Source organism: Harpia harpyja, chromosome 5 (genome assembly GCF_026419915.1).
Source record: "Harpia harpyja isolate bHarHar1 chromosome 5, bHarHar1 primary haplotype, whole genome shotgun sequence".
NCBI classification, from domain to species: Eukaryota; Metazoa; Chordata; class Aves; order Accipitriformes; family Accipitridae; genus Harpia; species Harpia harpyja.
Genome location: NC_068944.1, coordinates 37324913 through 37351549, shown reverse-complemented (window position 1 = coordinate 37351549; position 26637 = coordinate 37324913). Strand labels below are relative to the sequence as shown.

Below are 26637 nucleotides of genomic sequence, written 5' to 3'. Positions count from 1 at the left end.
CCTGACCCGGATACAGACGGCGCTGCCTGCCAGCCGGCCCGCTGAGGAGCGTGGAGCCGGGCCGGCTCCGCCGCCGCACCAGCAGCAGAGGGAGCGGAGCGCCCCGGCGGCACCATGGGGCTGTGGTGAGCGCCCGGTACCGTTGCCTGCCCGCCCCGCCGTGCCCTCCTGCCCCGCGGCCATGGCCCCCATGGGGATCCGCCTCTCGCCGCTCGGCATGGCCGTGTTCTGCCTGCTGGGGCTGGGCGTCCTCTACCACCTCTACTCCGGCTTCCTGGCCGGCCGCTTCGCCTTCTTCATGCTGAGCGAGCCGGCGGCCGGCGGGCCCGAGACGCCCCGCGGCTCCGCGCTCGCCGGCGCCGTGGACCTGCGGGAGCTGCTGGCCGTGTCCGTCCTGGCCGCCGTCAGGGGCGGGGAGGAGGTGAAGCGGGTCCGTGAGGGCAACGTCCTCAACGCCAAGGCGAAGGGGAAGACGCGGGAGGGGGCCGAGGAGCAGCTGACGAGTGGCGACCTCCTCTCCAACCGCAGGATGTTCTACCTGCTGAAGGGCGCCTTTCCCGCCGTGCAGGTGGGTGCCGGGCTCCCGCCCGTGAGGCGGGGAGCGGGGTGTGCAGCGGGCCCGGGGCCGGGCACCACCCGCCGCTCCCGCCCGGTGCAGAGCTCCAGCACTAGGCTGCTCGTTACCGGCCGGGTAAGGGCCTGAGGCGAACCGCCGGGCTGCCGCGCCGCGGGGGCTCGGCCGTTTGCGGGGGGACACGTGTCACCTCCCCGTTTTGTAACCGCCGACGGGAAATACTGCCCTAGTTTTGCAATTTTTCCTTCCCCTCTTGATGATTTTGTGGCGGTGCCACCTCACAGTTGTTGCCGTGGGTGTTGGGTTGCAGGGGAAGGAGTTGGATCATGTGTAAGCGAAGCCATGCGAGGTGAAACCGTATGTTTGAAGTAATACGGGCATGAGGTGTGTGTGTGGGGGGGGAACGCCGAGTCTAACCATCGTGGATTATGTGCTCTCTGCTTATGGATGAAGGTTATTTCATAGCTCCAATTCTGCGGATGTTTATGGTGCTGAGACTAGTAATGCTGTTATTTTCTTAATTATCCTTCCCGCCGTAAGCAATAGGCAGAGCCGGTAATGGGGAGAAGGGGTTGAGGATTTGAGGTTTAGGAACATAGTGTTACAGTATCTGACTTCTTAGCTCTTGTGACTTTGGGACAGCAGATAAGCTAACAGCTGTGGCACACTGTGGATCACTGCCTAAGTGGGCAAAATGTGTTTACTTTTCTTTCAGATGTGTACACACCTCCCTGCTCTCACTCGCTTCTGAAATCTGGGTCTAACACTTCAGGTTGCACCCAAACCAGAACTATACTTTAGAGGCCTTTTGGGTTTTGTTGGCTTTGTTTCCACTTTCGCTTAAGTAAATGGGAATGTCTCTTCAGTGTCTTGATGTTAAATTCTTTAGCTTTTTACAGTCATTTGAAACGGATAGAAAACCCTGAGTTTGGGTTTCAGAGGTGGTGATTGCATGCTTTTCCTGGACAAGTTGAGAAAAAAAGTAGTGTAGTTTATTTTTTGCTTAAGTTTAGTTACTACTCAGTGAGTTTTCAGTGGCTGTTTTGGAAGTTCGTCAGTGTGGTGTGTAGTTCTTTGGGGTTTGTTTTTGTTTTGTTTGTTTGGGTTTTTTTTAAGTTTGTAGAGAACCTATTAAATATGAAATCTAAAGCAAACACCAAATTCTTCAATATTTGAAATAAACTTGCTATGTGATTAATCGTCCTCTACAGAAAGATTATGAAGGTTATATTCTGAAGATTGCTGGATTGTCGGTCACAGGCCCTACATTAAAGGAAGAAAAAGTATTGTCCCTTGTTCTCTTTTGCAATTCAGTGTCCTCACGGAGTGAGGCATTACCTGTATCGCTGCCTGAAACCTGTACGCTTTCTCCCCTTCCACGGATGGAGGGACTTCATTAATTCAGATATAAGAGTTGTCTGTGCTTCTAGAGAAGGCTGGGGGTTCGGTTTGTGCTTGAAGAGCTCAGGGAACTGTGTTGCCTGTCCTGTGTCTGTGGTCACATGCATAAGCTCTGGTGCCTGGGGTGCATAGCAGTGACAGTCTGACTTGTGCGTCTTCCTCTTAGAGCATGTTAGCTTTGAACATCTGCTTTTAAAGAACTTCGCTGCTCCTTTTTATTTTCCCCACGGTCGGCTTGTGCTGCTAGCCTTTAAAAAATAGTTGGTACTTTCTAGAGTGCAGATGTGTTCTCAAACACAGTATGAAGACAAAAATGGGTGTGTACATCTGTGGAACTAGAAAAAAATCAGGCATATTTCTTTTTTCTTTTTTTTCTTTTTCTCCCTCTCCCACCCCCCTTAGATTGACTGAGGTTGAGCACTGAGGATGACTAGGAAGAGTTTATTTGACAAATCTTTCAGCTGATCTAGAGTTACTCAATCTGACAGATCAGCTCTGGGATATTTAGTATTCTGAGTACATGATCTGGATAATAACAGCTTATCTCATGCAGCGTTTAAAAAATACCCACTAAGCTGTATATACTGATAAGAGATGGTGTCTCTTAAAGTCTATACTATGATGAAGATGTATTCATAAACATTTGTCCAAACCAAAATAAAAACTTTTGGTTTACTATATGCATGTGGCACTATACAATTTTCAGGTGTGAAGACAAGGTCTCATCTCAATCTGCAAATCCTTCATGTGTACCTTCAGCACAACACATCTAAAACTGCTGCTGTTTCATAGAACAGATCTACCGTAGTTTTGATGTGAATACGAGGATTATAGAGGATTTCCCGAGACACCTTTATGTGATGCATTATAAAGCTGCATCTTGTAAGAGGCATCGTACTTTATATCTGTAGCCTTATCCCTGTGTACAGAGTGACACCCCAGAATAAAAAACATTGAAGTAAAATAAAACCCCTCTTCTCCTCTTGCTAGAGAAGATGCAGCTAACAAAAACTGTCAAACAAAAACTGAAAGAATTCGAAGAGTAAATTTATGCAAAATGCTGATTTACTCACATCATGGAGTCCTTGAGCCTAGCAGGGGTACCTCAACATTTAAAGTGGTGCCAAATCCTGCAGCCAGGGGAAAAACAAACCAGCACAAAAACTGGGTGCCAAAATATGCCTATAACGCAAAGGAAATGATCCATTAATTGTCCTCTAAGAATAGCTGTGGCTTTCCAATGTTTAAAAATAACCGGGGGGAAAGTAATTTGACAGAAATAAAGTTAAATCAGTGAGAAGCCTTGGATTCCCTGTATTGTGCTGCTGGGCATAATAAGGGAAAGCATGCAAACAGTCTGTCTGAAGCAGATCTTCTCTTAAGGTGTGATTATTAAGAGAAGATGGAAGAGTTAGGCTTCTCATTTGTGGAAGCTGAAATAAATCTGGAAAGAGTCTTATACTCCTTACAGTTGTGACTTATAAAAACACTTTCAAAATCTGAGGGGTGGAAGAGAGGAAAAAAAAAAAACCCATAGAAATGTTTTGCCTTTGTCTGTTCTTTTAAGTAAAGGTATTATCTCTACAGAGGAAGAGGAACTCCACTGCTTACATCACCTGCTCTATTTGATATAAATAGATGCATTTGTGTCAGTTCAAGACTTCTCACAGCTAGGTTAGGTAAGACCGAAGAGGAGGAGATTCATTCTGTTTTATCACTGTGTAGTAAATTGAGTGGTGTTGAGTATTGTTGTTATATCCCTTAGAAATAGATGTGAGAAAGATAAGGGAGGAAGGGGCAAGTCAGTTATTTCTAACTCAAGTATTACACAGTGTTGTCTGATTGCACTCAACATCCATCAATGAATATTTGCATGCATCTTCTATGAAGTATGTTTGTGCAGTTGATTTTTAAAATACATTTAATGCTAAGATATATGCAGTGGTTTCTCTTGATAATCAAGTCCTCAACTGCAGTTACAGGCTTGAGGTGTTTACTGCTCCTGCACTACCAATGTGTTGTCTTTGTCTATTTGTTTGTCATGCTGAGAATGAGTTAAAGCTCTGATCCAGCTATAATCATCCCCTCTGCTCCTTTTCATTTTTTTCTTTATCTTATTTATCTTTTCTGGGTTACTTCACTGCTTTTCTGGTTGGTTCTCCATGCAGCCCCATTTATTCGTTGTGCTAGCACAGTGGTGGTGTGATAAGAAAGACTGAGGTGGGAATCAGGTGAGGGGATTAAGGAGATGCTCAAGCCAGGCCTGCTGCTGGAGGGAGAGGGGACTGGGGAGGCAGTGTTTCCAAATCCAGTTGAGACTGGACAGAAACACTGGTATGTTCTGCCCAAAAGAGCTTCTCAGTTTGAAGAGATGATCTCATTATACAGGGGTTTCAGCAGCATTACCTCATAAAAGAGCTTCTTTCTCAGAGCCATGCATCAGAGTCTTCCATTTTTCTAACTCTGCTTGTCCAGGGGTCAGTGTCAGGAACTTGATACCTGAATGTATCCAAGGTAAAAATGTAAAATAAAGGTTATTTAGGAATAATACCCTGGTTCATTTCACATTATGGCCCTACCAACAGCCTGTGTCAGCACATCTGAAGGAGCAGCCCTACTTGCTCACAAAGGCAGGAGTGATTGACAGAGGAAGATGTGATTCTTAAACAAGCACTTTGGCCACATTCCCTATGTCCTCTGACTATCAAAAAGCCAATCTTAAAGTGACCCACACAATTCTGCTATTTTGCTTCTACACTATACTAGCGTTATTTTCGCAGGATGTAGACTTCAGTCTTATTTGCCAGAATGAATTCTGCCCTATACTCTCATTTTCAGCTGTTTGGGCTTAATTTTGACCAGTGCATTGATTTATGTTCTATAGTTGGACCAGCTATATGTCTTGCTTTCTAGTGTAAATCCTAGTCTCTCTTCAAGAATCTTTTTATCAGTCTGTTGTGGTTTAACCTCAGCCAGCAACTAAGGACCACACAGCCGCTTGCTCACTCAGCCCCCGGTGAGATGGGGGAAAGAATCAGAAAAGTGAGAAAACTCGTGGGTTGAGATAAAGACAGTTTAATAAGTAAAGCAAAAGCCGCACACGCAAGCAAAGCAAAACAAGGCATTCATTTACCACTTCCCATGGGCAGGCAGGTGTTCAGCCATCTCCAGGAAAGCAGGGCTCCATCACGCCTAATGGTGACTTGGGAAGACAAACGCCATCACCCCAAATGTCCCCCCTTCCTCCTTCTTCCCTCAGCTTTACATGCTGAGCATGACATCATATGGTCTGGAATATCCCTTGGGTCAGTTGGGGTCAGCTGTCCCAGCTGTGTCCCCTCCCAACTTCTCGTGCCCCCCCAGCCTCCTCGCTGGTGGGGTGGGGTGAGAAGCAGAAAAGGCCTTGATGCTGTGTAAGCACTGATCAGCAGGGATGAAAACATCCCTGAGTTATCAACACTGTTTTCAGCACAAATCCAAAACAGAGCCCCATACTAGCTACCGTGAAGAAAATTAACTCTAATCCCAGCCTAAACCAGCACGCAGTCTTGCCACTGCCCTGAATCTGAATGTTCTTCTACCCAGTGAAGATGGATGATAAATACCTCATTTCAAGTTTCTGCATGATAATGCTGGAATTGGGTGTCACTGTTTGAAATGGAAATTTAAGAACATGTCAGTTTAACTTTTAGCGAGATTTTCCTCTAAATGAATTCCACTGTTTGAAGATTAATGTCTCCAAGCACTCCTTTTTTTTTTTTTTTTTTTTTTTTTTTTTTAAATCAAGCTACCTGAACTACTTGTGAGGTTTAAACCTGCTGTTTACAGGCTTCTGACTACAGTGCCAGCTATCATACTTAGAAAACTGGAATTTCATCTGAGATGGCAAGCTGTGCATCTGATGCTGATTCTGTGGGAAAGATAGATATGTTAAAGAAGTAGGTTTAAAAACCAAAATGCTGCTTAAACTTCAGAAGGATTTCAGTGCTTTGCTGAATAAGTTCAGTAATTTATTTGTCTCTTCATGTTGTGAGAATGGCATCCTCAGGTCTTGGGGTTTTTAACAAAATTACCGTTCTTCTGACCCAAATGATCTTAGCAACTGCCAACAGGTTTCTAAGTAAAGCAAGAAGTGTGAATGTTAATTGGCTATCTTGGTAATAGATGTTGTCTGGAGATGCATCTCTTAACATGGGTTTGAACTGATGCTAGATGACTTATGCTGTCTCTCTCTACATAAAATGAAATTAAAGCCTGTAACTTTATGGTAATGAGGTCTGTGATGATCTTTCAGATGTAATGACAAGTAGTCCATTTGGCTTGTGTGTATCCCGGGGGTGTTTCATCTGTCAGCTGAGCATCTGGAGGTTTGAGTTTCTTAGTAGTGTAACCACTCACAAACAGCGAAAGTTTTCTCAGTGTTATTTATTGTATTGGTAGACTTCTAATCTGGCCTTATTTGGATGTTTTTTTAAAATGAAAAGTAGTGTTGCAACTCTGGTGACAAACTAGTCATCCCTTTCTCTTTGCTAGACTTGCATCTGTATATAACTGTAACAGAATTTTGCCATCTACTGAAACAACATGTGTGAGCGAGTGGCTTTATTACTTTTACTGGCTTTAAATTCTAGTTGTTTCTACAGATTACTGGAGGAAACTTTGAATTCTGTGATCCGTGCTGATTCCCTCTGTTGCATTTTTGTTGTTTTCACTAACTTCTATTTGTCTTAAGTCAGTAGAAGCAGAGTTGTCATCTGATACGTCTTTACCATTTGTGAAAACCTGTTTGTTTCACTCTGCTTCCTGCTGTCTTAATGACCAAACCACGTAATGAGTTTTGATAAGTACTAATTGAGCTTTTTGACATTTAGGTTTGTCCATATTCTTCTTTGCACATCCAGTAATCTTGTTCCTGCATGAAGTGACGACTTCTTATTAAAATAAATGAAGATGTAGTTGATGGTAGAGGAAAACTTCTCTCTGCCTGGACTTCTGTGCCTTGAAAAAAATGCGTGCCTCCTTTATCTGTTTCGTGGCATTATTATAGAAGTATTTGTTGTTTTCATTTCAAATGAATGACAACATGAGACCAGCGTTTTTTATACCTTTTATTATTTTATATATTAGTCTATTTTTATACCTTCCACATTTATATACAAATATACTTTATATTTTTATTAAACTTTATTACCTTTTAACAAGCTGAACCATGTGGTTCAGCAAGGTCCTCTCTATCCTTTCCTAACAGGATCTACCTTGCTAAAACTCTCTGTAAACTGGACCCTAGCAAGGGGAAACTTTTTGAAAGGCATGAAGGTCACCTGTAAAAGCTCATTTTTCCTTTCTAATAGGTTGAGGTAATCTAAGGAGGAAAAGAACCCTTTCAAAAGGAAGCAGCTGGCTTTAAAAATGTCAGTGTATTGAATAAAACTAGAATTTTTTACTATGCTGGCAAGGCTACTATTCAAACTGTTTAAAGCTTAAAGGCACTTTAAACTTAAAAAAGAAGTGATATTTTGATTTCCGAGTTTGCGTTCTTTTCAGTGTCAAGTAACATAAGCTTTCAGGAAGCAGCTTTCATTCATAGTGAAAGCTGCTACTCACTGCCCCAGAATTCAAAAGTTGGAGGGATCATGAGTGGTCCTGGCTGCTGGTGAGCTAAGTCTTGGTGTGAATGCAAGTCCTTCCTTCTGTAGCAGATTCTGGAGCCCTGTTTCATAACCAGGATAAGTTAAATACTTTCCTTGGTTATTGGAAATACAGTGCTTTGACTGCTTCTTGCTCTCCTGGAGAGTGCTCTCCTGTTGTGCATGTTTATACATCGTGACTTGTCAAGTGGGTGTTTACGTTCAGAGGTTTTGGCATCTGATTCCTTCACACAATTTGTGTACGTACAGATGCTGTGAGAAGATGAGACAGCTTTCACCTCTGATATATTTGAGGGAAAAACCAGAGAAGCTGAGCAAATGGAGGTAAAACAGTCTGACTTGTAGTGTAGTGGGCATAAGGGCATGTTGCTTTTTGGTGAAGCACGACAGCAGTGGTTGGAGGGGTGAGGTGTGAGGCTTGGCCCATAAGCGGGGGAAAGCCCAAAGGCTGCTGGTTGAAGTGCTCTCCCCTGAGTTGTGACATCTCTGAAGCACAGTCAAATAACAGCAAATCAAGTTCAGTCCCGTGCAGACATCTAGTAGGTCAGTATGCCTTTCAAAGTGCTGGTTTCTCTGGACATTAGTCCAGAGGATGCATATAGTGACAGGGGACATATCTCAGTCAGTGTCATGGTTTAACCCCAGCCAGCAACTAAGCACCACGCAGCTGCTCACTCACTCCCCCCCCACCCAGTGGGATGGGGGAGAAAATCGGGAAGAGAAGTAAAACTCATGGGTTGAGATAAGAACGGTTTAATAGAATAGAAAAGAAGAAACTAATAATGATAATGGTAACACTAATAAAATGACAACAGCAATAATAAAAGGATTGGAATACACAAGTGATGCACAGTGCAATTGCTCGCTACCTGCCGATTGACGCCCAGTTACTCCCTGAGCAGCGATCCCCCCAATCCCCCCAGTTTCTATACTAGATGGGACGTCACATGGTATGGAATACCCAGTTGACCAGTTTGGGTCAGATGTCCTGCTTGTGTCCCCTCCCAACTTCTTGTGTCCCTCCCGATTTCTCGCTGGCTGGGCATGAGAAGCTGAAAAATCCTTGACTTAGTCTAAACACTACTTAGCAACAGCTGAAAAAATCAATGTGTTATCAACATTCTTCTCATACTGAACTCAAAACATAGCACTGTACCAGCTACTAGGAAGACAGTTAACTCTATCCCAGCTGAGACCAGGACAGTCAGCCAGTAAGAAGGTATCAGAATCATTGTTGTTTTATTGTTTGTAAATGTTTGCATTTACTTATTTACTTCTGTCCCTCTGCTCCGTTCCTCCATCTCCTGTCATGTGAATGCAAATGGCAAAGTTAAGTTTGAATCTTGGGTATGCATAATGCTTACATTGCATAATCACCGGTGAAGTGGCTGTGTAGGTCATGCAGAGTTAGTGCCCTAACAAAACAGAAGAACAAAGTCAAACGTCTATTAATGTTGTACTAGCGTTCCCCTGTGCACGCTATTTTGTCTGGGCCTCCAGGCTTTCCATTTTCATGGTCTCATTCAAATCAATAGACTTATTCATTGAATCATAGAATCATGGAATAGTTTGGGTTGGGAGGGACCTTTCAAGGTCATCTAGTCCAACTGCCCTGCAATGAGCAGGAAGGTCTTCAACTAGATTAGGTTTCTCAGAGCCCCATCCAACCTGACCTTGAATGTTCCTAGGGATGGGGCATCTACCATATCTCTGGGCAACCTGTTCCAGTCTCCGTTCTTGAAATGTAATACGTGGAATATTCTTATATTCATATTCGGACTAGTGAATAGTGTCTTTTGTTGTTACCTAAACTGTGGGGTGTTTTTGTTTTGTTTTTACCTTGATAGCTTAATTAGTATTTCTTCTTTATAATACAGGTGGGATAGTATTTGTGTTGCTCTTGTTTTGTTTTCTGTTTTAATAAAACAGTACTGAGATTTGGATTTGAGGGGACTTAATTATCAGATGAGGATATTGACACTCGGGAATAAAGAGCTGTTCTACCTCATCTTTTTTCAAGATACTGGTTTGTTTGCATATTAAAATACAAAATGAGTATTGGGATGAATAAGGATGTGGGGAAGGAGGGGGAGTAATAAATTCAAATAAAATTCACATCCCACCAAACACTAAGAAAAGCATTGCATTTTCATGTACTGATGTTTATTTTTCTTTTAAATAATTTATGTATTTGAACAGAAACTTCTATTTAATTTTTTTAGCATATATGTTTTCAGTTTAATTTATCTTTAATGGGTGAATTCAAAACCAAAACTACAGCTGTGTCCTACTCTTTCAAACCAGGAAAAGCCTGAGTTTGTTCACCTCACCACAGACAGCTACCTAGTATTCAAGCAGTTTTGTTGGGTGATGATCTGCCACATAGACATCACGAAGTGCTGGTAGAGAGTAGCCCAGCACAGGACAATGAGCCACTGTGAGGTTCCCTGAAGTCTTTACGTGGTCGGGACTGTTGGCTGTTTGTTCAGAGCACTGCGTTTATCCACACGGGTTTGTAGTACACTCCTGAGTTGCTTCCCGTGTCTCTGAGCAGATCTGTATTCCAATCACCAGCGTGCCAGAGGAGAGGGTGCAAGGGGCTTCCGAAGGCTGGGGACACCTGGGTGTTTCGGAAGGCACACCACGTGCTGATCCCGATGTTGCTGTTGGACCTCTGCTGCTGGCTGCCGCGAGCAGCATCCCTCGTCTGTTGTGGGATTCCTGCACCTCTCAGACTCGTTTTGAAGAAGCTCTGTGCTGGCGAGATGCAGCCAGACTGCCTTTATTATGAAATAATTTTTTTGTTGACCTTTCAGTAGTAGTCCATTCACCTATTTACATGTATTTTATTAAATCTCTGTGTTTGATGCAGCTCTTTGTGAGGAGGGCTTTCCCTTCAAGCATGACTGGGGAAGATTGCTTAAATGTAGTTAAACTCTGTCGGTGGGCAGCTTACTGAGCTTCCTGAGACAGGCTTTTACAGCTTACAGCTGTTACTTGGCTAACCCCAAATAACTATTTACTTCTGTCTTCTGCTTGCTGCCTCAAGTTCTTGCATGATGGGTTGCTATCTAAATCTGACTCTCAGGAGTAGGCAAAGTTATATATATGATAGCAAACATGCAGACTTTATAATTATTTACATTAATGTAGCAGTTTGACTCGGAGTGTCTTGCTGGAACAAGCTCTGTTGTCTGAAACATTTGGTGTTGTGATTGTCTTTCTACCATAGCTGCTCCTAATTTCTGAGTGAAGACTTGGGAATGCAGTCAACTACATACCCATATCGCTTCAGAAGAGCTTGAAATGTAAGGTCATGGCCTCTGGAGGCTTCCAGCAAATGAGAATGACAAGTAGGAAGGGAACATCGTATTAACACAAAGGCATGTTTTCCAGGTATATTCTCATGCATTAAAAAAAAAATAAAGGGCGGGGGGCAAGATAAGTTCCCAGTGTTAAGGGTTGGTGATCCTCTCTCAGGCAGCTATGTCTGGCAAAACGTATAATGTAGCTTTAGCTTCCTAACAATAAATAAATTTAATAACTGCGTGTGGTGGAATAACTATGAATTTCTACTTGGACTATAATTCGTGGAGTATTCAGCCAAGGCTACAGAGTAAATGGTGATATGAATGGAAAACTAGTGACCCAGTTGATTTTTTTTTTTTTTTATTTTTATTTTCTCCAGATGGCTCTGCAACCTGATCGCTATTGCCCCCGCCGCACCCCCCCGCCTTTTTTTTTTTACTGGCAGACAAATTGTGGCTGTTGAGAGAGACTCCTCAGAAGCATTATAAATACTGCAGTGTCATGGCCACCTCTACAAAAGCTGAACTACTAGGAGGTCTTTCTCTGAAAACAATACCTTTCAGATAGTTTCAGTCTTTTAATATTAGTGTACTGTAACAACAGGTTTAACAAGATATTCTTCCTTTTGAGGATTGGTTCCAACCCTTTAACTTTTGGAGGCCTCTTTCTTCTGTTGAGGAAATGTTTGGTTTTTTTTTTTTACAGTAATATGCTGTAGTGGAACTTAAACTGCCCAGGGGCTGTGTTGAGGCTGCCAAGTCTGTGGGACTAGTCATCTTGACTTTGCAGGACTGTTTTCCCTAGGGGAAAACACAATCGTCAGGTTTCTTGTATAGTGACAGATGTTTAATTTGTAAATGTCACGGCAACTTCAAGGACTCTGTGTTTGGCACACAATGCTTCAAATACTGGTTTTACGTGAGAAGACAGCTATGATGTATGGCTGGAGTTGCTGCAGTTCTGCTTGCTTTCTTTTTTTGAATTCTCTTGGAGAGATGGCCCTTAACCCTTTGCTAATAATGTTACAGTTGAGGTGTGCGATGTCTTTTCTTGTCATGATGTGAATTATGTAAAAATCCTGCTGATACAAAGTCTGTAACGTTCAAATGTAGTCAGATTGTTTCTTTATTTTCATTGTCTTTCAATGTCGCTTGCCTACAACATCTGTAATAACAAGTTGGTTTAGTTAGAGAGGATTTATCTGCTCTAGCAGTAAGCTGAATCTGAGCTAGCAGTGTTGACACCACCTGTAGCAAGTAAAGGGAAATCAGTGGTTCTAGGTTGTACCCCATGTGTGCCTACTATTTTGCCTTGACTGGACACAAGAGCTCGTCAGTTTGGCATCCATTTAGAATTATATTAGAGGAAACCACCTTTAAAGTTAGCAAGAATAAAAAAGCTGGTTTTCCTAATATTCTTAAATGTCCCAAAAGTCCAGATTGGTTAACTCAACTTCAGACATATAACCTACACATCTAAGCCATAAGCATCATTGTCCTACTGAGTAATTAGTGGAGTGATGTGTTTCTGAAGCATTCACACAGGCTGAAGCTTGAAAGGCATAGCAATGATTTCCTTTTTATTGGCAGTAGAAGGAGCATAGAAATACTAGTCTCCTACTGTAACTAAGGTGCTAAAAGTAAATGGGACGAATTTGTCTGAATTTCTGTTAGCACTACTTATGTCCAGTTGCATTACAGCTCTCCTATAAACCACGTTTGCAGTGGTAGTAAGCTGGTATGGATGGGTTAAGACAGATTGATCCATATTTCCCCAGCAGTTCTTCCTGACAGGTTGTCATGTTTTGTAACATGAGAGATCATTACATACAGTGTTTTGTGATAACCGCATTTCTTGCGATCCAAAAATACCTTGCTACTGCAGTCACAATGACATTGTATTGGGTTTTGCAGAACGTTCTTCCATTCAACAGACTGGGACTGTGTGCTCCGCTACTGGACCAAACTCTGTTCGACATACTAAAATGCCCTCTGGTCCAGAATAAAATTCATTAAGCTAGGCAGCCAGTGACAATAGGCTTAAATGTGATCTTTGACTTCTGCTTATAAATGTTCTTCGTGGGCCTTCTTAGGTCCTTAGCCCAACTTACCCTAAAGACAGGTAAGGAATATTATTCACTTGTTTATAAAATAACATTCATCTCGCAATTGTGTAATGGTTACATCCAGTTGAGCTGCTTAAATTGCTAGTTGTAACTCAATGCCGGAAGCAGGAGTATATACTAGGATTCCTACTCCCCCAAGTCATACTATAGTCTGCAAAATATTTGTTGATAAAATATCTGTACATTTCAATCTGCATCTACTGATGTATATAAATGGAATATTAGACCCCTGCTGTATCTGTATACCACTTGACTCTGCAAAGTCAAATGTTCTGCTTGTAGTCTTTGAAGCAACTGCATTTAACTTTTGATTTAAAAAAGCTGTGATTCATACTGTGAGAATGTTCAGTAGGAAGAGTTGCAGCCAAAGAAAGTGTCCAGCTGTGGTGTGGTTCATAGTAAAATTCTGGATTGTGGTTTTCCATTGCTTGTGGCATGATGGTAATAGCTTGTGAGTTGCTAAAAAATGAGTAATTTGTGCATTTTTAGCTGGAGGTGAAGGGAGAAAGAGAAGATGTGAGCAAACCTGTAATTTCTCTGAGTACCACAGTTACTGTATCTGATAAGTTAATGCAACTACTTTTGTTGTCTTATCATAGATAAACTCTGAAGAGCGTGTTGATACAGCTGATCAGGAGACAGTCTCTTGGGATCGCAGTATTCCTGAAGACATAAAACAAAAAATACAGCCTAAAGAGGTTCCAGCAGAAAGCGTTACTGTCTGGATCGATCCGTTAGATGCTACACAAGAATACACAGGTAGCTGATTCTTGTTGACAAATCATGTGTGTAATTCTGATGTCTGCCTTTTATACTGGAGACAAAATAGTAAGTATTTAAAATGACATCTCTTGTTAAAGTGTGTTATGTCAAAGCTAGTGTGATTTAATTGAAAAAATTGCATCATGAAATCTCTATAGTTATTAGACCACAGCGTTTACTTTTATATATTCCAACTGTGAAATTACTTTGGTGTTCCTTGGAAGTAAGCGATTGCTAAAATAAATGGTAACTGTCATTTATGGATTTTGCTGGATTTACACATTCCTTTATCGAAGTTATTACTGTGGCAACACTAAATATCTCAGAATATTTTGTTTGTTTACTTAAAGGGAATACTAAGTAAATATTCTATTTAACCTGATAAAAAAAATTGTTATAGTTTTTCAAAAAAGCATGCATAATTCAATCTTCCCCTTTTTCAAGTGTTTTAAGATGTCACATAAGCAGTTCAAGGCAATCCAACTAAAATTCTTGCTGATAAGTACTGAAGAACAGACAGAAGAATGGGGATTTTTTTGTGAGTATTCCATTGATACAGTCACCTTTTCTGGTGAATGTTCTTTGGTATTTGAATTATCAGCTTTGAACCAATAGAGGACAGGAGGTGAGGCAGAGAAGGGAGAGTATAGGGGCACAGACTTCCATGAAAATACATGCTGCATAAGACACAGCTGTTAACATTAGACCTGATAGGATAGGTTACATCTACTGAACAGGAAAAATTGCTGGAAAACTGAAGTCTTTAAAGTTGTTTGAAAACTGCCAAGGTTTTTTGAACATACAATAAAGTTACATAATTGTAAGAGGCAGAATATAGACTAGTCTTCAAAGAATGACTTTTCTATAATGTCAGGTCTGCTTTCTTTTTGTGTTCTTGGCATCTGGCTGTAAACTTGCTCACTTTCTCATTTTGCCCACAGAGGATCTTCGACAGTATGTCACGACAATGGTTTGCGTGGCTGTAAATGGTAAACCAGTAATAGGAGTGATACACAAGCCGTTCTCAGCATATACAGGTATTTTTATGCCTTCACATATTTCCAGCATCTTCAGTCATACTGTTAATTAAAATTTGATGTTTAAGAGAACATCTGTAGGTATAAATGAGAAAATAGTACTTGGGGCAAAAGAGCGCTGCTGCAGACCTCAGAATTAGAGCTGCAGATGTGTTCTGTGCTGTAAAACCACAAAGGAAAATGGTGCCCTTGTTTAACATAAAAATGATGCATTTAAAACAAACTAACTGAAAATGTGTTTAAGAATTAAGATCCCTTCAGTTGGAGTGCTTATAGCAAAGCAAAGTGAAACCTACACGTACTGGCCAGTCTTACGTGTGCTATTAGTCTTTAGCAGAAGAGCACTTTGCTCATTCAGCAGAAGAACTTGGGTCCGTGATATTATACCCAGAAGCTGCTGTTTATTCAGTGTGAATAACAAAGATTGATGAAAGATCTTAGTGGCAACTGTTTGTGTGTAACAAGCAAGACTTTCTAGCATAGCCTCATTGACTATCTGACATGATTTTAATGCCACAACCGTGAACTAATTAATTCTTTAGTATTAATAACGTATCGGTGAGCATAGCTGCAAGTTTGGCAATGTGTATGCACTTCTGAAAGCTTCAAAGTAGTTTTAGTATTCATGTCTGTGGTGGGTTGACCCTGGCTGGGTGCCAGGTGCCCACCAAAGCCGCTTTATCACTTCCCCCTCCTCAGCTGGACAGGGGAGAGAAAATATAACAAAAGGCTCGTGGGTCAAGATAAGGACAGGGAGAGATAACTCAGTTACCATCACGGGCAAAACAGACTCAACTTGGGGAAAATTAACTTAATTTATTGCCAGTCAACCAGAGTAGGGTAATGAGAAATAAAACCAAATCTCAAAACACCTTCCCCCCACCCCTCCCTTCTTCCTGGGCACAGCTTCACTCCTGAATTCTCTACCTAACTCCCCCCTAGTGGCGCAGGGGGACAGGGAATGGGGTTTATGGTCAGTTCATCACACGTTGTCTCTGCCACTTCATCCTCCTGAGGGGCAGGACTCCTCACACTCTTCCCCTGCTCCAGCGTGGGGTCCCTCCCATGGGAGACAGTCCTCCATGAACTTCTCCAATGTGGGTCCTTCCCACAGGCTACAGTTCTTCACGAACTGCTCCAGCATGGGTCCCTTCCACGGGGTGCAGTCCTTCAGGAGCACACTGCTCCAGCGTGGGACCCCCGCGGGGTCACAAGTCCTGCCAGAAAACCTGCTCCAGTGTGGGCTCCCCTCTCCACAGGTCCGCAGGTCCTGCCAGGAGCCTTTTCCAGCGTGGGCTTCCCATGGGGTCACAGCCTCCTTCGGGCATCACCCCCCTGCTCTGGCGTGAGGTCCTCCCCAGGCTGCAGGTGGATATCTGCTCCACCGTGGACCTCCATGGGCTGCAGGGGGACAGCCTGCCTCACCATGGTCTTCCCTATGGGCTGCAGGGGAATCTCTGCTCTGGTGCCTGGAGCACCTCCTCCCCCTCCTTCTCCACTGACCTGGGGGTCTGCAGGGTTGTTCCTCTCACATGTTCTCGCTCTTCTCTCTGGCTGCAGTTTCTCTTGCACAGCAACTTTTTTCCCTCCTTCTTAAATATGTTATCCCATTGCTGATGGGCTCGGCCTTGGCCAGCGGTGGGTCCATCATGGAGCCGGCTGGCATTGGCTCTGTCAGACATAGGGGAAGCTTCTAGCAGCTCCTCACAGAAGCCACCCCTGTAGCCCCCCCACTACTAAAACCTTGCCACACAAACCCAATACATTGTCTTACTATATATTTGAAACAAGAATTTCTGTTCTCGTTTTCCTTTAGGCAATACTGACCTCTAGAGTCGTGAAGTTATGCAGTAGCTCTGGCACAGAAACTAATTCTGAATAAATGTATTTCCTATTTGTTCTCTTTTTTTGCCCACTGAATGCTCAATATTTTGTGCTAAATATTTTACTGTCTTTAAATATGAGCTTAATTTCCAGTCATTTAAGTGTGTGCTATATTCCAATATGCTTTGAGAATCTTGGGGTTATTGGAACATTTTTCTAACTATCAACCTCTACCTGAAGAAATGTTTTTTTAGGACTATAATTTTGAAAATTTATCTCCTTTAGTGATAGTAAAGTGTGAAATGCTCAGACATGGCATCAGATGAGATGCAATGAAGTCTGTCATTCTATGTGAACAGTATTCATTTCCCAAGCTGGAAATAACAATATGTTGCGAGTAGGATTGTTCCTAATACTACCACACAAATACAAAGCAGTAAAGGGCAGTCGGCATTGTTATTACACATAACTCAGTCTGTTGCCATACAATCTGGCCCTCTACTGAGATGAAATTGCTGGTTAGTCTGCTAAGTAAATGTCAAATTAATGGTTAGGGGATGCCACCTACCAAGCTTGGCTTTGAACTTCATGATGAAACAAGTGGGAGGCTGTGTATTCTAAATCCAGTCCTCTGAAACACACCATCAAATATTTTCCTTAGTATTACTATCCTCCCGAGCTATTTCCTTCCTTGCTACCTGCTTTGAAGGATAGTGGGGCTTTTTGTTCTTAAAAAAAGTTTGTTTGAGGAAATACTGGATCTATTTGTGACCCAGAGCCATCCTTTTAACTTCGGTGGCTTTCCAATTGTAAGTTCCAAATATTCCTACTTGGGATTTTTCCCTCTTACTCTGTTTTTTGGAAGTATCACACAAGAATAGTTAGGCATGGGATAATGCCATAAGCACAAAAGTGTGTGTTTGTGTGGGTGCTGTTTCTCTTTCTCTTCCACTTGTGTGCACATGTGGGCATGCACCCCTTCCTTTTGTCAACCCTAACTCTCTTTTACAATAGGGAGGGAAATTAAGCCAGAGGCATCAATTCCATTTTCTCAGATAAGTATCCTTTTATCTTTACACTTAACAGAGATTGTCTTTGTAAATCTTAGCAGAATTTGTGTTTTTCTTGTAGCCTGGGCAATGGTGGATGGTGGGTCAAACATAAAAGCTCGTTCCTCCTACAATGAGAAAACTCCAAGGATTATTGTATCCCGCTCCCATGCAGGAAAAGTTGAGCAGGTTGCACGGCAGACATTTGGAAATAAGACTGTGATAATCCCCGCTGGTGGAGCAGGTTTGGTTCCTTAAGCATCCTATCCATTTTATTGCTTCCGAATGATTTAAGGGGATAGCTGTTATTAGACAAAAGGATATAACTGTGGCATCTCTTCTTTTTCCTCTTAACTTTGTCCTTCACATCCCTAAAAGCAAGCACTTGACAATGGGACACAGTTTTTTCCTGTATATAGAAACCTACATGCAAACTTAGTTCAGGCTTCAAGCTATTCACAAGTTAGTATGTTAGTGAACCTAAGCCTAGGCCAGCAATGTTCTTGTGGTCCTTTCATTGAACACACTGATGTGCATTCATTGAAGGCACTGGTGCCTCTGTGGAGGAAAAAGGGGTTTGTGACCACATACGGAATCATGGAAGAGAATCTGTTGGTTCTTAGTTAGCTAGTAGTATGTTTCATTAAACAATTTTTTTTTTTTTTTGAGAAAAAGCCATTAAAGCTTGGTACTATGTCTTGCATTTATGTCAAAAGAGAAAACTAGTGTCACTGAAGGCTATTTTTATCTGCCTCATGTTCAGTCCAAAGACGTTTTAGCTTAGCTTTTGTAAGCTTACACAATATCCTTGTGTGTGTTGCTGACAGAATGGGAATATGTGAGACACTAGTGTGAAGCAATAGCTGTTTCAAAGTCTCAGAAAAGCCATGCAAAATTTGAATTTTACAGAAATGTATTATTCTATGTCTTTAATACGGGAAGCTAGAGCTCCCTTACGGATTGTTTAGTCAAGAAGATGTTGCATAGGTTCTTGACAATAAATCTAAATGAGTTTTCTTATGATAAAGGAAGTGAAAGTGTAACTGATTATAGCAGATCTTCTCCAGGGCTTGACTCTGTGTAAGAAGATAAAGAAAGGAACAGTTTAATGAAACAAGGATTTTGGTTGAACAGTTGAAAAATTGAAAAAATTCCATAAAAGAAAGAATACTATTTTGAGCAATGACTTTGTACTGCATAATGTATGATAAAGAGGAATGCCCTGAGCTGAGCGGTATATGCATCTTCCTTCTATTGTAATAAAAATCCAGGAAGAAAAAGGTTGACTTCAGCATAATACAGAGATTGAGAAATAAGTGAGTGAACATTAAGAGCAAAACTGTATTTGAGTTTCTGGTCTTGTTCTTTTAATGTGTCTCTAGGTAAGTCTATAGCATATTGGTAAAGGCTGTCTAAAAATAATGTGTCTCAAATACCCAGGGTTTTAAATGGGGTGCAGTGGAAAAATCTTGTTGGGGGTGTGTGGGGGGGTGTTCCTTTTTCAAATTTTCTCTACAGGTTAAAGGGCAGACAAAGTTTATTGGTGCTTCTGCCATTATACTAGATGGCATGATGTAATTAATGACATCACTTTCCTAAATCTTGTATGTGCATGTTAACACTTACTATTAGATTTATCCTTTATGAGGAACAGGAAAACTTGGTTTAAATTTTTTTTTTTTTTTTTTAACTTCTGCCTGTTTCTTCTAGGTTATAAAGTGTTGGCCCTCCTTGACGTTGCTGAAAAGAATCAAGAAGAAGCTGATGTGTATATCCATGTCACCTACATTAAGAAGTGGGACATATGTGCTGGAAATGCAGTGTTGAGAGCATTGGGTGGCCATATGACTACCCTAACTGGTGAAGAAATCAGTTACACTGGCTCAGATGGCAATGAGGGAGGACTTATAGCCAGTATCAACATGAACCATAAAGCACTAATTGAAAAACTTCCAGATCTGGAAAAAACATCACACAAATAAACTTGACTGATGGAGAAGTACAAGTTGTGCTTTTGTAGCCTCTGAATGCTCTGTCTGAAGAAGCAGGTGTGAAAACCTGCTGGGAAAGATGCACAGCAAAGCAGTTTGGTGTGGGTTTGGGGACTATATAGTGCATTGGGTTTCTTCAGTGGTGGTATTTAAAAAAGAATAAAATAATAATCAGAAGTAGAAAGGGGACTGACTGCCTCACACCTCAGTTTCCACATTGGGTTTTTTTTTTCCAGACTGTTTTTATGCAGTTCTTATACTCAAGGTGCATATACAGTATATATTGGTGAATGTAGGTGAACTAAAGAAAAATCCAAATTTATTCATAAAATAACCTAAGTAGTTCTCACAGGAATTTCTTGGAACCTTTTACATCTTGTTACTGTAGTTGTAGCTACTCCATAATGAATTAGGTAGGAAAAAAGGTTGATTTGTATAGGCATCTGATAACTCTGTAAACAGTTTAGCAGGAAACATGACCCTGTGTTCTGTATCCCCTGAACAGAAAGCACAAGAAGGTTGACACAAATTTATATGCAGCAGCAATTTATCTTTGACAGTGTGGCATTCCTTCTGCTTTTTAAGGGAAAAAAAAAAAGAAATGTTCTATACTGTTTTGACTTTTTTCCTGAAGATGTAAACCAGTTTAGTTCAGATGGGTTGTGAATATCAGTGTTTTATTAATCAGTGTAATTATTTCCATATACCTTTTTAAAAGAAGGCAATGTTTCCTTGTATAGTTTTTAACAGGTACTTCTTGTCCTTGATTTCTGCGTACAGTGTTGAAGATGCATGCTAGATTTTTCTCTAATGTAGGACTTGCTCATCATTTCGTATTTGTGCCTATAGAAACAGCCTCTTCCTTCAGTACCTGGTTTTCTGTTTGTTTCTTTTTCCATTGGATAGAGTCATATGGAATGAGTTTAACAGATATAGTAAGTTGATTGGTTGTTTCCATTTGCAACATGACATACAAACCAGCAATTTTTCTACAACGCCAGAAACTACTTTCTGTCTTTTTAGATTAAGGCGCACTCTTTTCTGCAGAAAGCTCTTGAGCCATCCCTAACAGCTTGCAGTTACTTGGTTTGTGGAAATTTACATAGAGAGAGACCATTTAAACTTGAATCTGTTTAAGCAAGTTTGAAGAACATGTGGCACTTGAAGTACAGCACGGTCTGCAAAACCTTACTGAAAAATGTTCTTTGTCAATCCAGCATACGCAGAACAGAACATGGGCCCTTTGATATCAAATGACAGTTTGTTGCATCTCTAAAATATGTGGACTTCTATCTGCAAAAATGTAACCATCTGTATTGTTCTCTGCATCCCTCTGAAGGGTAAAATGTACCTGTTTGAATTATCAGTAGATAAGTTTCCCATCTCTCCTCAAGAAAGCTAAAGTTCTTAGTTAATACAGATGTTTTCTGTTCAAAGTTTATTCAGTATAAGCTTAGGCTGTTTAAACCAAATTCTTAATTACTTTCATTTTAACTTCTTTCATCATACTGCTGTTCTGATTAAAAAGGGGTTTTTCTCCTTACGTAAGTAGTGGAGCATGTCTAGATACCTCTTTTAACTTGTAGCTAATTTTCACATTTCCAAAAGATGTCCTCACATGTTGCATAACTACACATACAGACTTTTATTTTGTAACCTTACTGGCAAAGTAGACTGAAGCTTAGTCTTACTAGCCTTTTGGTACGGGTAGTTTTCCGAAAGAACTGTTTTTCCAAAATTGATGCTATTGCTGCTGTTTGAAAATAGCTTTTACACATGTAGATAATACACAAAGCAACTTAACTTCCAATTTTTAAATGTAATAAACTACTATATGCTATGACTAATAAGTGAATATACCCTCTTTAAAAAGGGTCTGATCTATTTTGAAAAACTTCTTGAGCTTCCAAACCTCAGTGAAGAATAAAAATCCAGATATTTATCAAGGCTTTAGTAATATTTTACAAGAAGACTGCAGCTTTTTTTCCTTCAGGCTGATTTAAATTACTTAAGGCCTAATAAAAAAAGCAGCTCTTCTGTTTATTAGTTAAAGAACACGGATTAAAATTTAAGTATGAGAAATAGCCATAGTTAGCCTAGTATAAAAACCTAATTGTGTCACAGAGGTTGAATGCACAATATTTAACTAGGCAATTAAGACAGTCTGTGGCAGGTTGTGGGTTTAGATTCAGGTTGAAATCGTTTAAACTTAGCTTGTGAAAATGTGACTGCTTTTATTTTGGGTATGATTCTATCACTTCCTTGCATAAGCTGTGATCAGACTTAGCTTCTGTATGAGAAATGAAAAATAAGATGTTACATATTGTACAAGGGCTTACTTGCATCTTAGTTGAAGATATAGAGCAGTAAACAGAAGTAGTTGCCTAAATTATTTTTCCTTAGGAAGATAAGGTACAAAGAAGGGCTTCAGTCCTCCTTTCCTTCTTCCTGTATGCTGGCTAAAATACCTAGTCTGCCATTAGGAAGACATGCTTGTTTAGAGCCATTTATATCCTAAATTGCTTTGTTGCAATGGATTACAGTGTTCAGTACCATTCGCAGTGGACCCTTATTGGCCCAAGCTCCCTTCTTGTGAAAATGAAGAAAAGGTGAGAGTGAGGTGCCCAGTTAATTACTTCTGGTACTTCTCAGGCATGAGCCTGAGCTCATGCAGCTTTCCCACAGCTGAGGCCCATGGTGGTGCTTGGAGTCTCCCAGTCTAGTTTAAAGAGGAACTTCTTTGATATGAGAATAGGTAAACACCTGGTGAATAGCAGTTTCTGATGTCATTTTACAATAAATGCAACTCTTATGCAGACCAGCAAGTATTCAAAAGTGCTTGCTTAGTGCACATGTGCCAGTGCACTTTGATATTTGTTTGTATAGTGTTAACACTCAGTATATCCTATTTCTTTGACTATGTTCACACTGCACTTACAAAAAACATTTTGCTATTCTGGTTTAAATACTTGTTTGGTCTCAGCTGTGTGGATGTGACTTAAGCTTATGCCTAGAGTGGTAGGAAATCATACTGTACCCATGTCTATGTCTCACTACTGGGCTAGAACATTGTTCTTTACATTGTAGTCTTTTCCACATTAAACTGTCATACTGGTTTTAGGGATGCTACTTAAAACAATTGCATGTTGTAGGTGGGTCCTACAAAGTATGTCTTTTCTAAAAATTTTAATTAAAAAAAAATCATGGTATCATTCTAGCTCCAAACAAGGGAAGTAAGAGAATGTATTATTTTAGCATTGGTTTTCCAATGGTGGATTTTTTGAGTGGCTATTATGATTAAGGTAATTGCAAGTGAAATTATTCTAAAGCCGTATGTATTTTCTCTTTTCATTCTGCTAAAAAGAGTGGATGGTAGCATAGATGATACCTCATACTGTACCAAGAGTCCTAACTTTCATTCCTTGAATGAACGTTTTAGAAATAAAAGGACACAGAAATAAAAGGGTTGAATATTGTACTTAACTGGTTTTGAGTTTAACCTATTTGCCAGACTTTTATAGATGGAGTTTTATAAAAGAGCTGTTTGTTCTGATTTACAGGGCACGTAGTAGTAATAATGAAAATATTTAGCAGAGATGGCTTACTCAGATAGTGAATTAACCATATAGGTGAATCTGCAAAGTCATCTAGGGATATTGTTTCATATATTTGCTTTTACTTCATGGTCATTAGAGTGGACAGATATTCTAAGTGGCTTTAGGTGTGAGAAGAGATTTTTTTTTTAAATGGCCAGTGGTTGGAGTTCAGGGGCATGGAGGGGAGTCAGGACTGGGGTTCATCTCTACTTTTTTGTTTATAAACAAATGTACCCCAGCATCTTTGTGGCATCCTCTTATCTGTTGGAGTTCAACAACAGCAGTGCAATACTGTATACTCGTGGTGTAATAGTGTAAAACAAGTCCACATGCCACAGAGCAGTGGAATGAGAAATGACTGAGTGTTGTGCTGGGCCTTGTCTGTTATGCCAGCTGAGGCTGGCTGCTTTGTTGTCTCATAGATGTTGTTCCAGCTGCAGTTTCTCTGATGGCAAAACTGCTTTTGTAGGCTACTGTGTCCCCAGTTATGCCCAACACCTTTGTGGATCTCTTTTCTAAAGTAAACTAGAGAAGTGGAGAGGAAAGAAGCAGATGACTCTGCTGGAGAAATTGTATCGGAGAACACTTATTTCCATTTCTTGATTTAAATTACATTGATAGTTTTATTTCTCTTGTCCTTCAGAGGTTAGATAACCATACAGTTAAGATTTAATGGACCACAGGTAAATGCCTGCGTGATTTTAAGCCCAAGCATGATGAGGGTGGGAGAGACTGCCTCTAACCCAGGAGAGCCTGGATGGATGGCTTCCTGTCAGGCCATTCATGCTGAGCCTTTTTTCAGTGCTTTGTTGTAGAGACCTAGGCCCTTTCACACAAACAATTGCAGATTTGACTTTGCCAAAATATCATTCATAGTCTGTCTTCTGACCTGCTCTCCTCAATGATAAAACTGCGCTATATCCCCTTCACTGTAATGTAACTTGCTGAGACAAGACTGTGGTAACTGAGAACTTAAAGATTGCTTGACTTTTGAACCACACCTTCTGTATGGCAGCTCTTATAATGAAGTGCTAGCACCTGCTGCGAATGTCTTCCCACCCTACAAGCAGGTTGTGCCACTCATGGGTTGTATCGAGAAACTGCTGAAGCCTTATACTTCGTGGTTTTCAGATGCCACACCAGCTTTCAGCTCTTCTGAGAGTGGTTTAGAAGTGCTCATCCAACTTCCTTCCAAAGCTCCCTCTGGAGCCAGCAATTAGCATCCACTTTTCCCTCTTTGCTGTTCTTCATTTTTCTGTTCCTTTCTGATTCTTGCTCCTTTCTTAGTCCATATGGACAAAAAAAATGAGAGATCAGAGGTGCAAATACTCCCAGAACAAGAAAGCCACAGCAGCAAACTATCCGGTTTATCCTCAGGCTGTTAATCTTTGGGACCAAGGTCTAAGGTGCTGATCCTACCAAAAGTGAGATAGATGCCAACAAAATAAAGGCATCTTGAAGAGAGCTTCATGAGATTGGTGGTACTGGCCATGCAGAAAAGATACAAATGGACTAAGGAGAAGTTAAACGGTCTTAAAAAGGAGGAGAAGGAAACAGCTTTTCAGTGTAATGTTACAATCTCATGGCATTTCTGTCCCTCTGGGTGCAGAGCTTTGTTGCTTATGAAAGAGGCTCCATTGGCCCTCTGTGAAAGACCTGATTTTGCTGAAGTCAGTAGCGGCATTCCCACTGAATTCAATGTGAGCAGAAGCAAGCCAGATAAAACATGAACAGTAAATTCAGCTAAGTTCCGAAGAGGTCGGCTTCTGCCAACAGAGCAAACAATCTGGGTTGTGTTAAACTCGCCTCTGGCGGCTTCAACCTACGTTACTAGAGAACTTGGAAACATCACCCCAGTGTCTCAAGGTTCTAAGTCAGGGTTTTTTTTATGGTCTACTGCTGATAGAGCTCACTTTCAGATAATATTGTTTTCAACCCTGATTGATCCTTATTTGTAATTCACATTTCTTCTTTCTCCCCAAAGGACCAGCAGCACTCTGGCATTTTTCCTGTTGTCCCACCAAATTGTATTAGCATTTTCCAGTTGTGTGCCAAATTGAAATAACAATTCTATAAATAAACTCTCTAAAAATACTGGTCTGTGATGGTGTTTTCCTATATCTTGTCTTTCTGTTGAGTATTTATGTTTCTATGTGCACCAGATTTTTTTTTTTTTCCAGTAATGCATGTCAGGCTGCTTCAGCTGTGCTATGATCATTGTGTGTGCATGACTTTCTGCCTGATGGATTATGGTTATTGACAGGTCCAGCCAAGTTCATGATAAATGTAATTCAAGATCTCCACTGTTTTTGCTTTCATATGTGTGTTTTATTGTGAAATTTGCGGGATTCGTGTGATGAAAAATGAGTGCTTAGAAATTCCCTATATAGTATTGTTCCTTGGATCTGAAGTTTTCCTTCCAACAGCATCTCCAGGACTCTTCCTAATTATGTTACTTCATTCTGCTTGAGTCTCTTGTTTCCATGAGAATAGTAGTAATAGAGTAGTAACTGTACCATTACTAGCCTTTTTTCTAATAATGTGCTACTCTTAAGTGAAACCATAGAATAAGTTGAAAGATGCTTTAATGTCCCACATCAATATGGCATGTTGGGCTGTTCTTGGGTGCAGCTTCAAATACGGTGGTTATCACCCCTACCAATATGTGCAAGACTGGATGTACAATGAAGTCGTGTATCATCCTGGCAATGGTGGCCTTGGCGTGCTTTGTTGATTCTCATCTTTCCCCAGGTATGAGCCAAAATTGCCAAGCAGCCTCTGTGCCAGCATGGTCCAGTCAGTATTTAAAAAAAGCTACGTTTTAGTGTGCCTAAAATTGTGCTCTAGCACTAACGCTCATTGTACATACTACTGAACACTTTCAGACTCCAAAACAGGGTGGCTGCATGTGGACTGCTCACTGACAAGCGTCCCAGGATCGTGCAGACTACTGAACTGGGAGATTGTTTGGGACAGAGCTGGTTTGCTTAGGCCAAACACATGCTGAGGATCATGCTGTAGTACTGACCGGTGACCTGTAGAGTCCAGGATCGTTCTGGACTGTATAACTGACTTGTATGGACATAGGCAATACATGCCACAGGAGCTGTACATGGATGTTTTGAAAACCTTTGTTGATCATATGTGATCTAACCAGATAATCGGTGTGGAGTATTTGGCAGTAATTTGGAGACACAAGCGTCTTTTGCGATGCTCTGAAGAGCTTTTTGTGGAAGGAACAACCCAGAGGAGCAGGGATTCTTCCCACCTTGCAAAGTATGTGTGTGTGAAAATGGATATTTGTGTTTACCAGTGACATTG

The 26637-nt window shown here is 41.0% G+C and overlaps 1 protein-coding gene across 1 annotated transcript; it reads left to right on the top strand.

Annotated features, from left to right (window-relative positions):
- On the top strand, window positions 1-25410 carry BPNT2 (3'(2'), 5'-bisphosphate nucleotidase 2). Its single transcript, XM_052787569.1, has 5 exons — window positions 1-568; window positions 13657-13816; window positions 14761-14856; window positions 17812-17973; window positions 19440-25410. The coding sequence occupies exons 1-5, from the start codon at window positions 182-184 to the stop codon at window positions 19709-19711; spliced, it is 1077 nt and encodes a 358-aa protein (XP_052643529.1). The 5' UTR covers window positions 1-181; the 3' UTR covers window positions 19712-25410.
- Window positions 25411-26637: the final 1227 nt, after the last annotated feature.

What these genes read in the sequence shown, in the direction of transcription:
- BPNT2 (XM_052787569.1), top strand. Translation starts at nt 182, where the DNA reads ATGGCCCCCATGGGGATCCGCCTCTCGCCGCTCGGCATGGCCGTGTTC. An exon ending in GCGCCTTTCCCGCCGTGCAG is followed by an intron (nt 569 to 13,656) that starts GTGGGTGCCGGG and finishes GTCTTATCATAG; the next exon opens with ATAAACTCTGAAGAGCGTGT. An exon ending in TGCTACACAAGAATACACAG is followed by an intron (nt 13,817 to 14,760) that starts GTAGCTGATTCT and finishes TTTTGCCCACAG; the next exon opens with AGGATCTTCGACAGTATGTC.